The 18686-nt window shown below is 34.7% G+C and overlaps 1 protein-coding gene across 1 annotated transcript in view; it reads right to left on the reverse strand.

Annotated features, from left to right (window-relative positions):
• Nucleotides 1-539: 539 nt before the first annotated feature.
• Nucleotides 540-18686, reverse strand: part of LOC148090009 (voltage-dependent calcium channel gamma-1 subunit-like) — a 20886-nt gene continuing 2739 nt past the window's right edge. Inside the window, exons 2-4 of the mRNA XM_087785565.1 lie at nt 3468-3542; nt 1214-1360; nt 540-1129 (exon numbers count right to left, since the gene is read on the reverse strand). Of these exons, the coding sequence (XP_087641691.1) occupies nt 897-1129; nt 1214-1360; nt 3468-3542 (455 nt within the window). The 3' untranslated portion in view covers nt 540-896. The remainder of the gene's footprint in view (nt 1130-1213; nt 1361-3467; nt 3543-18686) is intronic.

The raw sequence follows: 18686 nt of genomic DNA on the forward strand, positions 1-18686 counted from the left end.
AATTGACATGAAACTATTCTTTCAACTTTATTGACTCAAAACTATTCTTTCAACTTTGTTGACACAAAATTATTCCTTCAACTTTATTGACATAAAACTATTCTTTCAACTTTATTGACATAAAACTAATCTTTCAACTTTATTCACATAAAACTATTCTTTCAACTTTATTGACACAAAACTATTCTTTCAACTTTATTGACACAAAATTATTCCTTCAACTTTATTGACATAAAACTATTCTTTCAACTTTATTGACTCAAAACTATTCTTTCAACTTTGTTGACACAAAATTATTCCTTCAACTTTATTGACATAAAACTATTCTTTCAACTTTATTGACTCAACTATTATTTCAACTTTATTTACATAAAACTATTTTTTCAACTTTATTGACACAACTATTCTTTCAACTTTATTGACACAAAACTATTCTTTCAACTTTATTGACACAAAACTATTCTTAAAATGTCACGGTTTCTTTTTCAGTTGAAAAATAACCTTTTGTTAAAAAAAGGAAACTTTATACAACATTTAAATGTATCAAGACTTTAATGTTAACACAAAGTTGTAGAAATATGTGACACACTTGCGTTCAAGCTTTTGGGAGGAAAAAAACTAAACTGTCTGCAACAATAAAATCCCAAAACAAAACAAAAACCTAAAAGGATCAAAGCAAACGCGAATGATTTCCATCTTAATGTACAAATGATGAAGTTGAGGCGACGTCTTGAATATTCACGAAACTAAAACATCTCTTTACTTTCTCTCGGCTTAAAAAAAGTCATGAAAAAAAAGACGTTAAGTTCTTAAAGATTTCTAACAGAATAGTGAACCTTTGAATATTTCTCCTAATGAAGCTTTTACTTTGAAAGAGTCCAGGACCTTCTTCCTTCTCACTCCACCTGCTCCGGCTCGGCGTCCATGCACGTCTCCCAAGGGTTGCGCGGCATGTGCGGCATGGAGAGGATGAGGAGGGCGAAGCCGGTGAGGAAGAGCAGGACGAAGCCCACGCAGGCGCAGACGAAGGACCAGCCGTAGAAGTACTGGATCCAGATGGTGTCCTCGCTCTCGATCATGCGCTTCACCGACTGACGCATGACCTCCAGCGAGATGAAGGTGCACAGGCCTGCGGGGCAGAGGTCGAGAGAGGTCAAGAGGGGTCACGAGAGGTCACGACCCCGGGCGCCACTCGCCCGACCACGTCACTCACCTGAGAAGGCGAAGAACATGCCGGCAGGTTTGAGCAGATACTGCCGACCTTTGCCCTTCCCGGTGCACGAGCCAATCAGGAACAAGGAGCCCAGCAGCATGAAGGCCACGGCGAAGATGGAGATGGCAGCGGCCGAGATGTTGTACTCTGGAGGAGAGCGACGTTATTATATTTTTATTTCATTTATTTAGAACGTTTGCTCTTCTCAAGCGTCTGTTTCCCCTTTTTTAACATTTAACCATTTTTTATTCATATTTAATACATTTTTTCATTGTTTTTTACTTTTTTATGACTTTTTTTCGCGTTATTTTACATTTATTTACATTTGTATTAATATTGAATGATTTATTCATTTTTAAATGTGTTGTTTCCTCTTGTAGTAAACAATAAATAAATAAACTTAAAACATTTATTATTTAATTTTATTTGTTTATTTATTATGAATATTTTTCTTCTTTAACATTTACAGTATTTTTTTTTATTTTCCCTTTTTAATTAATAATTCATTTATTTATTGACTTTACATTTTTTAATGACAATGTTTTTACTTTTCCTTTTAAATAATTTGTTTATTTAAAATGTCTCTTTTATATATATATATATATATATATACAGTATATTATAAGTATTATCCTATTAAATTATTTTTTATTTTATTCGTGTATTTGTTATTTTATTTTTATTTATTTCTTTGATATTTTAATTTAATTTTAGAATTTTAATTCTAACTATTTATTTAACTTATCTTTGAAGTTGTTTGCTTCAAATGCGTCATTTTCCTTTTTGCACGACTCCGTGTGACGACGTATTAATTCATAGTTTTATGCCAACTTTCAAAAGAGATTTTGATTCAAATAACAATAAAAAAAATGTCAAAAACTCTCTTATAAACAATATATGTGTGACGTTCTGTCAGAATTATTTGGAGCAAAATAGTGTCAAACTTATAAACTACGCGTGAAAGGTTTTCTGAAAACAAACTAATTTTTAAAATTCATTGTTATTAGTTCACATCCTAATATACCTTGTAAAACTTAGTTTTATTAATTAATTAATAAATTAATGCCTCCTTTTTGTGTTTTTTTGGGGGAAATAATTTCCAATAATTGTCATGTCAGCTCAGACGACCTCTGCTGTCGTCCGACGACCTTCATCTTCGTCCACATATAGAACATGATGTATATCATAGGTTTGTCCTCTCGTGTCTCTTCTTATCACATCATGTCGTGTTTTATTAATAACATGAAACACGAGACATGAGCTTATTTTTCCGGCGTTCAACTGTCGCCCGAGCGTCTGCTCAACAGTCCCTCGGCAGGAAGTCGATCAATAGATAAAAACATGCAATTTACAAAATCATTGATTCATTTGTGATTAATCTCCATAAAAATCAAAAAAGTTGTAATAATAATTGTATCAATAAAGTTTTAAGAACGTTAATGTAAATAAAGTTATGAGAATATAGAGTTCTTAGAATAGTTTTATGTCAATAAAGTTGTAAGTATATTTTTTGTCAATAAAGTTCTCAGAATTGTTTCGTGTTGATAAAGTTGTACGTACAGTTTTGTGTCAATAAAGTTGAAAATATATTTTTTGTGTCAATAAAGTTGTCAGTATAGTTTTTTGTCTATAAAGTTGTAAGTATATTTTTTGTCAATAAAGTTCTCAGAATTGTTTCGTGTTGATAAAGTTGTACGTACAGTTTTGTGTCAATTAAGTTGAAAATATATTTTTTGTGTCAATAAAGTTGTCAGTATAGTTTTTTGTCTATAAAGTTGAAAGAATAGTTTTATGTCAATAAAGTTCTCAGAATTGTTTCGTGTAGATAAAGTTGTAAGTACAGTTTTTTGTCAATAAAGTTGTAAGTACAGTTTTGTGTCAATAAAGTTGAAAATATATTTTTTGTCAAAAAGATGTCACTACAGTTTTGTGTCAATAAAGTTAAAAAATATATTTATTGTGTCAATAAAGTTGAAAATATATTTTTTGTGTCAATAAAGTTGAAAATATATATTTTTTTAATAAAAATGTAAGAATATTTATTGTCAATCAAGTTCAAAGTACAGTTTTGTGTCAATAAAGTTCAAAGTAAAGTTTTGTGTCAATAAAGTTCAAAGTACAGTTTTGTGTCAATAAAGTTCAAAGTAAAGTTTTGTGTCAATAAAGTTCAAAGTAATGTTTTGTGTCAATAAAGTTCAAAGTACAGATTTGTGTCAATAAAGTTCAAAGTACAGTTTTGTGTCAATAAACTCACCTTTCTGCGTCTTGTACTCAAAGATCTCCGAGTCTTGTCCAGGAGTAAAGTGACCGAAGTAAGTGCAGTTTTCCTCTGAAAGAACGAAAAGCTGTGATTCAGTGAAAGAGTAGAAAAGCACTTTGGAGCGCAGACATCTGCCAAGCAGCTCGTCCATGAGTCGACCCCATGAGGTCACGAGGCTGCAGGCGCTGATCGTGTTCCTCCTGAAATAGCAGCTGTGGTCAGACTTTTATTTTGAAGGAAACGAGGTGTTGAAGCCGTGGATCAGTGGCTCGGCTTGAGAGGCTTAACTTATAACTGTTGATGTCACTTAACAAAACAGTGTCTGTGTAAAAGCTCTACAGTCAAATGCAACAAAAACAAAGTTTATTTAAATAAAAATAAACCATCAAAGTTTTTAAGTTGTTTCTTTTTCATGAAGATTTGCTTTTACTTTTTATATTTTTTACATAAACTATGTTGTGTTTTTTTAACTGTAATATTGTTTTTTTTAGGCATTTAATAATTTTATTGAATAGTTTAATTTAATAATTGTTGTATTTAAAGATTGAATTTTGAACATTTTTGATGTTTTAATTCCAATAATTTAAAGAAATAATTTTATAAATTCCATGGTTTTTAATTTGTATTCTTTTCACTTCAATATATAAATGTTGGTATAATAGAGTCGCCAGACGATCATGTGACTTATAGACGATCATGTGACTTATAGATGATCATGTGACTTATAGATGATCATGTGACTTATAGATGATCATGTGACTTATAGATGATCATGTGACTTATAGATGATCATGTGACTTATAGACGATCATGTGACTTATAGATGATCATGTGACTTATAGATGATCATGTGACTTATAGACGATCATGTGACTTATAGATGATCATGTGACTTATAGATGATCATGTGACTTATAGACGATCATGTGACTTATAGATGATCATGTGACTTATAGATGATCATGTGACTTATAGACGATCATGTGACTTATAGATGATCATGTGACTTATAGATGATCATGTGACTTATAGACGATCATGTGACTTATAGATGATCATGTGACTTATAGATGATCATGTGACTTATAGACGATCATGTGACTTATAGATGATCATGTGACTTATAGATGATCATGTGACTTATAGATGATCATGTGACTTATAGACGATCATGTGACTCACAGACGATCATGTGACTTATAGATGATCATGTGACTTATAGACGATCATGTGACTTATAGATGATCATGTGACTTATAGATGATCATGTGACTTATAGATGATCATGTGACTTATAGATGATCATGTGACTTATAGACGATCATGTGACTCACAGACGATCATGTGACTGATAGATGATCATGTGACTTATAGACGATCATGTGACTCACAGACGATCATGTGACTTATAGATGATCATGTGACTTATAGACGATCATGTGACTCACAGACGATCATGTGACTTATAGATGATCATGTGACTTATAGACGATCATGTGACTTATAGACGATCATGTGACTTAAAGACGATCATGTGACTTATAGATGATCATGTGACTTATAGATGATCATGTGACTTATAGACGATCATGTGACTCACAGACGATCATGTGACTTATAGATGATCATGTGACTTATAGATGATCATGTGACTTATAGATGATCATGTGACTTATAGATGATCATGTGACTTATAGACGATCATGTGACTCACAGACGATCATGTGACTTATAGATGATCATGTGACTTATAGATCATCATGTGACTTATAGACGATCATGTGACTCACAGACGATCATGTGACTTATAGATGATCATGTGACTTATAGATGATCATGTGACTTATAGACGATCATGTGACTTATAGATGATCATGTGACTTATAGATGATCATGTGACTTATAGACGATCATGTGACTTATAGATGATCATGTGACTTATAGACGATCATGTGACTTATAGATGATCATGTGACTTATAGATGATCATGTGACTTATAGACGATCATGTGACTCACAGACGATCATGTGACTGATAGATGATCATGTGACTTATAGACGATCATGTGACTCACAGACGATCATGTGACTTATAGATGATCATGTGACTTATAGACGATCATGTGACTCACAGACGATCATGTGACTAATAGATGATCATGTGACTTATAGACGATCATGTGACTTATAGACGATCATGTGACTTAAAGACGATCATGTGACTTATAGATGATCATGTGACTTATAGATGATCATGTGACTTATAGACGATCATGTGACTCACAGACGATCATGTGACTCACAGACGATCATGTGACTTATAGATGATCATGTGACTTATAGACGATCATGTGACTCACAGACGATCATGTGACTTATAGACGATCATGTGACTTATAGATGATCATGTTACTTATAGACGATCATGTGACTCATAAATGATCATGTGACTTATAGACGATCATGTGACTCACAGACGATCATGTGACTTATAGACGATCATGTGACTTATAGACGATCATGTGACTTATAGATGATCATGTGACTTATAGATGATCATGTGGCTTATAGACGATCATGTGACTCACAGACGATCATGTGGCTTATAGACGATCATGTGACTCACAGACGATCATGTGACTTATAGACGATCATGTGACTCACAGACGATCATGTGACTTATAGACGATCATGTGACTTATAGACGATCATGTGGCTTATAGACGATCATGTGACTCACAGACGATCATGTGGCTTATAGACGATCATGTGACTCACAGACGATCATGTGACTCACAGACGATCATGTGACTTATAGACGATCATGTGACTTATAGACGATCATGTGACTTATAGACGATCATGTGACTTATAGACGATCATGTGACTTATAGACGATCATGTGACTTATAGATGATCATGTGACTTATAGATGATCATGTTACTTATAGACGATCATGTGACTCATAGATGATCATGTGACTTATAGACGATCATGTGACTCACAGACGATCATGTGACTTATAGACGATCATGTGACTTGTAGATGATCATGTGACTTATAGACGATCCTGTGACTTATAGATGATCATGTTACTTATAGACGATCATGTGACTCATAGATGATCATGTGACTTATAGACGATCATGTGACTTATAGACGATCATGTGACTCACAGACGATCATGTGACTTATAGACGATCATGTGACTCACAGACGATCATGTGGCTTATAGACGATCATGTGACTCACAGACGATCATGTGACTCACAGACGATCATGTGACTTATAGACGATCATGTGACTCATAGATGATCATGTGACTTATAGACGATCATGTGACTCACAGACGATCATGTGACTTATAGACGATCATGTGACTTGTAGATGATCATGTGACTTATAGACGATCCTGTGACTTATAGATGATCATGTTACTTATAGACGATCATGTGACTCATAGATGATCATGTGACTTATAGACGATCATGTGACTCACAGACGATCATGTGACTTATAGACGATCATGTGACTTATAGACGATCATGTGACTTATAGATGATCATGTGACTTATAGACGATCATGTGGCTTATAGACGATCATGTGACTCACAGACGATCATGTGGCTTATAGACGATCATGTGACTTATAGACGATCATGTGACTTATAGATGATCATGTGACTTATAGACGATCATGTGACTTATAGATGATCATGTGACTTATAGACGATCATGTGGCTTATAGACGATCATGTGACTTATAGACGATCATGTGGCTTATAGACGATCATGTGACTTATAGACGATCATGTGACTTATAGATGATCATGTGACTTATAGACGATCATGTGACTTATAGATGATCATGTGACTTATAGACGATCATGTGGCTTATAGACGATCATCTGACTTATAGATGATCATGTGACTTATAGACGATCATGTGACTTATAGATGATCATGTGACTGATAGACGATCATGTGACTTATAGACGATCATGTGACTTATAGACGATCATGTGACTTATAGATGATCATGTTACTTATAGACGATCATGTGGCTTATAGACGATCATGTGACTTATAGATGATCATGTGACTTATAGACGATCATGTGACTTATAGATGATCATGTGACTTATAGACGATCATGTGACTCACAGACGATCCTGTGACTTATAGACGATCATGTGACTTATAGATGATCATGTGACTTATAGACGATCATGTGACTCACAGACGATCCTGTGACTTATAGATGATCATATTACTTATAGACGATCATGTGACTCATAGATGATCATGTGACTTATAGACGATCATGTGACTTACAGATGATCATGTGACTCACAGACGATCATGTGACTTATAGATGATCATGTGACTTATAGACGATCATGTGGCTTATAGATGATCATGTGAATTATAGACGATCATGTGACTTATAGACGATCATGTGACTCACAGACAATCATGTGACTTATAGATGATCATGTGACTTATAGACGAACATGTGACTCACAGATGATCATGTGACTTATAGATGATCATGTGACTTATAGACGATCATGTGACTTATAGATGATCATGTGACTTATAGATGATCATGTGACTAATAGACGATCATGTGACTCACAGACGATCATGTGACTTATAGACGATCATGTGACTTATAGATGATCATGTGACTTATAGACGATCATGTGACTTATAGACGATCATGTGACTTATAGACGATCATGTGACTTATAGACGATCATGTGACTTATAGATGATCATGTGACTTATAGATGATCATGTGACTTATAGATGATCATGTGACTTATAGATGATCATGTGACTTATAGACGATCATGTGACTTATAGACGATCATGTGACTCACAGACGATCCTGTGACTTATAGATGATCATGTGACTTATAGATGATCATGTGACTTATAGACGATCATGTGACTCACAGACGATCCTGTGACTTATAGATGATCATGTGACTTATAGACGATCATGTGACTTATAGACGATCATGTGACTTATAGACGATCATGTGACTTATAGATGATCATGTGACTTATAGATGATCATGTGACTCACAGACGATCCTGTGACTTATAGATGATCATGTGACTTATAGACGATCATGTGACTTATAGACGATCATGTGACTTATAGATGATCATGTGACTTATAGACGATCATGTGACTTATAGACGATCATGTGACTTATAGATGATCATGTGACTTATAGACGATCATGTGACTCACAGACGATCCTGTGACTTATAGATGATCATGTGACTTATAGACGATCATGTGACTTATATACGATCATGTGACTTATAGACGATCATGTGACTTATAGACGATCATGTGACTTATAGATGATCATGTGACTGATAGACGATCATGTGACTTATAGACGATCATGTGACTTATAGATGATCATGTGACTTATAGATGATCATGTGACTTATAGATGATCATGTGACTTATAGACGATCATGTGACTTATAGACGATCATGTGACTTATAGACGATCATGTGACTTATAGACGATCATGTGACTTATAGATGATCATGTGACTTATAGATGATCATGTGACTTATAGACGATCATGTGACTCACAGACGATCCTGTGACTTATAGATGATCATGTGACTTATAGATGATCATGTGACTCATAGATGATCATGTGACTCATAGATGATCATGTGACTTATAGACGATCATGTGACTCACAGACGATCATGTGACTTATAGATGATCATGTGACTTATAGACGATCATGTGGCTTATAGATGATCATGTGACTTATAGACGATCATGTGACTTATAGACGATCATGTGACTCACAGACGATCATGTGACTTATAGATGATCATGTGACTTATAGACGACCATGAGACTCACAGACGATCATGTGACTTATAGACGATCATGTGACTTATAGACGATCATGTGACTTATAGATGATCATGTGACTTATAGATGATCATGTTACTTATAGATGATCATGTTACTTATAGATGATCATGTTACTTATAGATGATCATGTGACTTATAGATGATCATGTTACTTATAGATGATCATGTTACTTATAGATGATCATGTGACTTATAGATGATCATGTGACTTATAGATGATTATGTGACTTATAGATGATCATGTTACTTATAGATGATCGTGTGACTTATAGATGATCATGTTACTTATAGACGATCATGTGACTCATAGATGATCATGTGACTTATAGACGATCATGTGACTCACAGACGATCATGTGACTTATAGACGATCATGTGACTTATAGATGATCATGTGACTTATAGACGATCCTGTGACTTATAGATGATCATGTTACTTATAGACGATCATGTGACTCATAGATGATCATGTGACTTATAGACGATCATGTGACTCACAGACGATCATGTGACTTATAGACGATCATGTGACTTATAGACGATCATGTGACTTATAGATGATCATGTGACTTATAGACGATCATGTGGCTTATAGACGATCATGTGACTCACAGACGATCATGTGGCTTATAGATGATCATGTGACTTATAGACGATCATGTGACTTATAGATGGTCATGTGACTTATAGACGATCATGTGACTTATAGATGATCATGTGACTTATAGACGATCATGTGGCTTATAGACGATCATCTGACTTATAGATGATCATGTGACTTATAGACGATCATGTGACTTATAGATGATCATGTGACTGATAGACGATCATGTGACTTATAGACGATCATGTGACTTATAGACGATCATGTGACTTATAGATGATCATGTTACTTATAGACGATCATGTGGCTTATAAACGATCATGTGACTTATAGATGATCATGTGACTTATAGACGATCATGTGACTTATAGATGATCATGTGACTTATAGACGATCATGTGACTCACAGACGATCCTGTGACTTATAGATGATCATGTTACTTATAGACGATCATGTGACTTATAGACGATCATGTTACTTATAGATGATCATGTTACTTATAGACGATCATGTGACTTATAGACGATCATGTGACTCACAGACAATCATGTGACTTATAGATGATCATGTGACTTATAGACGACCATGTGACTCACAGACGATCATGTGACTTATAGACGATCATGTGACTTATAGACGATCATGTGACTTATAGATGATCATGTGACTTATAGATGATCATGTGACTCACAGACGATCCTGTGACTTATAGATGATCATGTGACTTATAGACGATCATGTGACTTATAGACGATCATGTGACTTATAGATGATCATGTGACTTATAGACGATCATGTGACTTATAGACGATCATGTGACTTATAGATGATCATGTGACTTATAGACGATCATGTGACTCACAGACGATCCTGTGACTTATAGATGATCATGTGACTTATAGACGATCATGTGACTTATATACGATCATGTGACTTATAGACGATCATGTGACTTATAGACGATCATGTGACTTATAGATGATCATGTGACTGATAGACGATCATGTGACTTATAGACGATCATGTGACTTATAGATGATCATGTGACTTATAGATGATCATGTGACTTATAGATGATCATGTGACTTATAGACGATCATGTGACTTATAGACGATCATGTGACTTATAGACGATCATGTGACTTATAGACGATCATGTGACTTATAGATGATCATGTGACTTATAGACGATCATGTGACTCACAGACGATCCTGTGACTTATAGATGATCATGTGACTTATAGATGATCATGTGACTCATAGATGATCATGTGACTTATAGACGATCATGTGACTCACAGACGATCATGTGACTTATAGATGATCATGTGACTTATAGACGATCATGTGGCTTATAGATGATCATGTGACTTATAGACGATCATGTGACTTATAGACGATCATGTGACTCACAGACGATCATGTGACTTATAGATGATCATGTGACTTATAGACGACCATGAGACTCACAGACGATCATGTGACTTATAGACGATCATGTGACTTATAGACGATCATGTGACTTATAGATGATCATGTGACTTATAGATGATCATGTTACTTATAGATGATCATGTTACTTATAGATGATCATGTGACTTATAGATGATCATGTTACTTATAGATGATCATGTTACTTATAGATGATCATGTGACTTATAGATGATCATGTGACTTATAGATGATTATGTGACTTATAGATGATCATGTTACTTATAGATGATCGTGTGACTTATAGATGATCATGTTACTTATAGACGATCATGTGACTCATAGATGATCATGTGACTTATAGACGATCATGTGACTCACAGACGATCATGTGACTTATAGACGATCATGTGACTTATAGATGATCATGTGACTTATAGACGATCCTGTGACTTATAGATGATCATGTTACTTATAGACGATCATGTGACTCATAGATGATCATGTGACTTATAGACGATCATGTGACTCACAGACGATCATGTGACTTATAGACGATCATGTGACTTATAGACGATCATGTGACTTATAGATGATCATGTGACTTATAGACGATCATGTGGCTTATAGACGATCATGTGACTCACAGACGATCATGTGGCTTATAGATGATCATGTGACTTATAGACGATCATGTGACTTATAGATGGTCATGTGACTTATAGACGATCATGTGACTTATAGATGATCATGTGACTTATAGACGATCATGTGGCTTATAGACGATCATCTGACTTATAGATGATCATGTGACTTATAGACGATCATGTGACTTATAGATGATCATGTGACTGATAGACGATCATGTGACTTATAGACGATCATGTGACTTATAGACGATCATGTGACTTATAGATGATCATGTGACTTATAGACGATCATGTGGCTTATAGACGATCATGTGACTTATAGATGATCATGTGACTTATAGACGATCATGTGACTTATAGATGATCATGTGACTTATAGACGATCATGTGACTCACAGACGATCCTGTGACTTATAGATGATCATGTTACTTATAGACGATCATGTGACTTATAGACGATCATGTGACTCACAGACAATCATGTGACTTATAGATGATCATGTGACTTATAGACGACCATGTGACTTATAGACGATCATGTGACTCACAGACAATCATGTGACTTATAGATGATCATGTGACTTATAGACGACCATGTGACTCACAGACGATCATGTGACTTATAGACGATCATGTGACTTATAGACGATCATGTGACTTATAGATGATCACGTGACTTATAGACGATCCTGTGACTTATAGATGATCATGTTACTTATAGACGATCATGTGACTGATAGATGATCATGTGACTTATAGACGATCATGTGACTTATAGACGATCATGTGACTTATAGACGATCATGTGACTTATAGATGATCATGTGACTTATAGACGATCATGTGGCTTATAGACGATCATCTGACTTATAGATGATCATGTGACTTATAGACGATCATGTGACTTATAGATGATCATGTGACTGATAGACGATCATGTGACTTATAGACGATCATGTGACTTATAGACGATCATGTGACTTATAGACGATCATGTGACTTATAGATGATCATGTGACTTATAGATGATCATGTGACTTATAGACGATCATGTGACTTATAGATGATCATGTGACTTATAGATGATCATGTGACTTATAGACGATCATGTGACTGATAGATGATCATGTGGCTTATAGACGATCATGTGACTTATAGACGATCATGTGACTTATAGGTGATCATGTGACTTATAGACGATCATGTGGCTTATAGACGATCATGTGACTTATAGACGATCATGTGACTGATAGACGATCATGTGGCTTATAGACGATCATGTGACTTATAGATAATCATGTGACTTATAGACGATCATGTGACTGATAGATGATCATGTGACTTATAGACGATCATGTGACTTATAGATGATCATGTGACTTATAGACGATCATGTCACTTATAGATGATCATGTGACTTATAGATGATCATGTGACTTATAGATGATCATGTGACTTATAGATGATCATGTGACTTATAGACGATCATGTCACTTATAGATGATCATGTGACTTATAGATGATCATGTGACTTATAGATGATCATGTGACTTATAGACGATCATGTGACTTATAGATGATCATGTGACTTATAGATGATCATGTGACTTATAGATGATCATGTGACTTATAGACGATCATGTCACTTATAGATGATCATGTGACTTATAGACGATCATGTCACTTATAGATGATCATGTGACTTATAGATGATCATGTGACTTATAGATGATCATGTGACTTATAGACGATCATGTGACTTATAGACGATCATGTGACTTATAGATGATCATGTGACTTATAGATGATCATGTGACTTATAGATGATCATGTGACTTATAGACGATCATGTGACTTATAGATGATCATGTGACTTATAGATGATCATGTGACTTATAGACGATCATGTGACTTATAGATGATCATGTGACTTATAGACGATCATGTCACTTATAGACGATCATGTCACTTATAGATGATCATGTGACTTATAGATGATCATGTGACTTATAGACGATCATGTCACTTATAGATGATCATGTGACTTATAGACGATCATGTGACTTATAGATGATCATGTGACTTATAGACGATCATGTCACTTATAGATGATCATGTGACTTATAGATGATCATGTGACTTATAGATGATCATGTGACTTATAGATGATCATGTGACTTATAGACGATCATGTCACTTATAGATGATCATGTGACTTATAGACGATCATGTGACTTATAGATGATCATGTGACTTATAGACGATCATGTCACTTATAGATGATCATGTGACTTATAGATGATCATGTGACTTATAGACGATCATGTGACTTATAGATGATCATGTCACTTATAGATGATCATGTGACTTATAGATGATCATGTGACTTATAGACGATCATGTGACTTATAGATGATCATGTGACTTATAGATGATCATGTGACTTATAGATGATCATGTGACTTATAGACGATCATGTGACTTATAGACGATCATGTGACTTATAGACAATATATCAATAAATATATGTTTTTTTTGTTTCTATTTTCGTAGTTTGTGTGTTAATATTTCAACAATTCTACTAAATCTTTTATGACGGTGGAAAATATTACAAACATACTGTGAATAATTTACATCATTTTAAGACTTTCAATGAATAACCAAGTGATTCATGAATCAATGATTCCATCAAAGACACTTTACTTCCATGTTTCACTGTTAACAACACGCTAATGTCACATGTTTGATTCCACACGCTTCATGTTCCGTGTTCCGTGTGTGTCTAAGAGCAGAAGCATGTCGTGTCAGACGTCTCAGCATCACATGTATGACATGTTTGTATCTACAGGAGGATGAAACATGTTCCTCAGTGAGAAGCTTTCCGGGGGGTCCACGAGACATGAGAGCAGCTGATGATGAAGAAGATGGAACACCAGAGTCAAGTACTGGACAATACTACACATATATACTTGTTACTACACTATCACAACACCAGAGTCAAGTACTGGACAATACTACACATATATACTTGTTACTACACTATCACAACACCAGAGTCAAGTACTGGACAATACTACACATATATACTTGTTACTACACTATCACAACACCAGAGTCAAGTACTGGACAATACTACACATATATACTTGTTACTACACTATCACAACACCAGAGTCAAGTACTGGACAATACTACACATATATACTTGTTACTACACTATCACAACACCAGAGTCAAGTACTGGACAATACTACACATATATACTTGTTACTACACTATCACAACACCAGAGTCAAGTACTGGACAATACTACACATATATACTTGTTACTACACTATCACAACACCAGAGTCAAGTACTGGACAATACTACACATATATACTTGTTACTACACTATCACAACACCAGAGTCAAGTACTGGACAATACTACACATATATACTTGTTACTACACTATCACAACACCAGAGTCAAGTACTGGACAATACTACACATATATACTTGTTACTACACTATCACAACACCAGAGTCAAGTACTGGACAATACTACACATATATACTTGTTACTACACTATCACAACACCAGAGTCAAGTACTGGACAATACTACACATATATACTTGTTACTACACTATCACAACACCAGAGTCAAGTACTGGACAATACTACACATATATACTTGTTACTACACTATCACAACACCAGAGTCAAGTACTGGACAATACTACACATATATACTTGTTACTACACTATCACAACACCAGAGTCAAGTACTGGACAATACTACACATATATACTTGTTACTACACTATCACAACACCAGAGTCAAGTACTGGACAATACTACACATATATACTTGTTACTACACTATCACAACACCAGAGTCAAGTACTGGACAATACTACACATATATACTTGTTACTACACTATCACAACACCAGAGTCAAGTACTGGACAATACTACACATATATACTTGTTACTACACTATCACAACACCAGAGTCAAGTACTGGACAATAGTACACATATATACTTGTTACTACACTATCACAACACCAGAGTCAAGTACTGGACAATACTACACATATATACTTGTTACTACACTATCACAACACCAGAGTCAAGTACTGGACAATACTACACATATATACTTGTTACTACACTATCACAACACCAGAGTCAAGTACTGGACAATACTACACATATATACTTGTTACTACACTATCACAACACCAGAGTCAAGTACTGGACAATACTACACATATATACTTGTTACTACACTATCACAACACCAGAGTCAAGTACTGGACAATACTACACATATATACTTGTTACTACACTATCACAACACCAGAGTCAAGTACTGGACAATACTACACATATATACTTGTTACTACACTATCACAACACCAGAGTCAAGTACTGGACAATACTACACATATATACTTGTTACTACACTATCACAACACCAGAGTCAAGTACTGGACAATACTACACATATATACTTGTTACTACACTATCACAACACCAGAGTCAAGTACTGGACAATACTACACATATATACTTGTTACTACACTATCACAACACCAGAGTCAAGTACTGGACAATAGTACACATATATACTTGTTACTACACTATCACAACACCAGAGTCAAGTACTGGACAATACTACACATATATACTTGTTACTACACTATCACAACACCAGAGTCAAGTACTGGACAATACTACACATATATCCTTGTTACTACACTATCACAACACCAGAGTCAAGTTCTGGACAATACTACACATATATACTTGTTACTACACTATCACAACACCAGAGTCAAGTACTGGACAATACTACACATATATAATTGTTACTACACTATCACAACACTAGAGTCAAGTACTGGACAATACTACACATATATACTTGTTACTACACTATCACAACACCAGAGTCAAGTACTGGACAATACTACACATATATACTTGTTACTACACTATCACAACACCAGAGTCAAGTTCTGGACAATACTACACATATATACTTGTTACTACACTATCACAACACTAGAGTCAAGTACTGGACAATACTACACATATATACTTGTTACTACACGATCACAACACCAGAGTCAAGTACTGGACAATACTACACATATATACTTGTTACTACACTATACCTGTATATCACTGTATATTACTATATATAGTATCGTTGTATCGTGATACTATCAACACACTCTTGAAAAAAACACCCAATAAATCTATTTCGTTCATAACACGAGTTTAGAAGACATCGTTCAAACGCCATAAATCAGATGTTTTGATTGACACACGTCTGATCCAATCAAATCTCTTAGTGCTCCACTCAGTGGGCGGAGCTTATGATAAAAGAAAGCGTCCCATTGGTTGATGTTGTTACTCGTGGTCCAATCAGCTGGAGCTTCACCAACATGAGTGTGTGTGTGTGTGTGTGGAGTCAATAAAGTTGTTCTTATAGTAACACAATCATCAAACAGACAAAAATATCTCCAGTCATGAAGTTATGAAACATGATCCTCCACTAATGCATAGACCCCCCATTAGGAGCAGCAGGGGATGCTTGTCACAGCAACATGTGTCAGACCCTCCCTCTCACGCCACGTCTGTGGTGTCGTCCAGACGCCGCTGTCACTCACAGCAACGCTCCTGCTCGACAGCTGAGTATTTACGTGACACAGTATTTTTATCCGTTTGCTTGCAGCGCGTTTTTACTGCACTTCGGTGAAAAATCCTGAGCGAAGACTTTAAAAACATTCATGAAGGTTTTCATCAACGTCCGGCGGCAGAAGATCTAAACAATTCCTTCGCTCGTGTTTCTCCGTGAGAGTCTTTCCTCGGATCACATGGTGACAACTGCACCGATAAACACCCAAGTACAGAGCCTGGTGGAACTCCTGAGGCTGCCGCACCTGACCTGAACTGAACTAATGTGTGTTTCTACGGTTTTAAATTGTTTGATTATAGTTGAAAATTGTTAGATTATAGTTGAAAATTGTTTGATTATTGTTGAAAATTGTTTGATTATAGTTGAAAATTGTTTGATTATTGTTGAAAATTGTTTGATTATAGTTGAAAATTGTTTGATTATAGTTGAAAATTGTTTGATTAAAGTTGAAAATTGTTTGATTATAGTTGAAAATTGTTTGATTATTGTTGAAAATTGTTTGATTATAGTTGAAAATTGTTTGATTATAGTTTAAAATTGTTTGATTATAGTTGAAAATTGATTGATTAAAGTTGAAAATTGTTTGATTATAGTTGAAAATTGTTTGATTATAGTTGGAAATTGTTTGATTATAGTTGAAAATTGTTTGATTATAGTTGAAAATTGTTTGATTATTGTTGAAAATTGTTTGATTATAGTTGAAAATTGTTTGATTATAGTTTAAAATTGTTTGATTATAGTTGAAAATTGTTTGATTATTGTTGAAAATTGTTTGATTATAGTTGAAAATTGTTTGATTATAGTTTAAAATTGTTTGATTATAGTTGAAAATTGTTTGATTATAGTTGAAAATTGTTTGATTATAGTTGAAAATTGTTAGATTATAGTTGAAAATTGTTTGTA

The sequence above is a fragment of the Callionymus lyra genome, chromosome 1 (assembly GCF_982586985.1).
Source record: "Callionymus lyra chromosome 1, fCalLyr1.hap1.1, whole genome shotgun sequence".
In the NCBI taxonomy this organism is placed as follows: domain Eukaryota; kingdom Metazoa; phylum Chordata; class Actinopteri; order Syngnathiformes; family Callionymidae; genus Callionymus; species Callionymus lyra.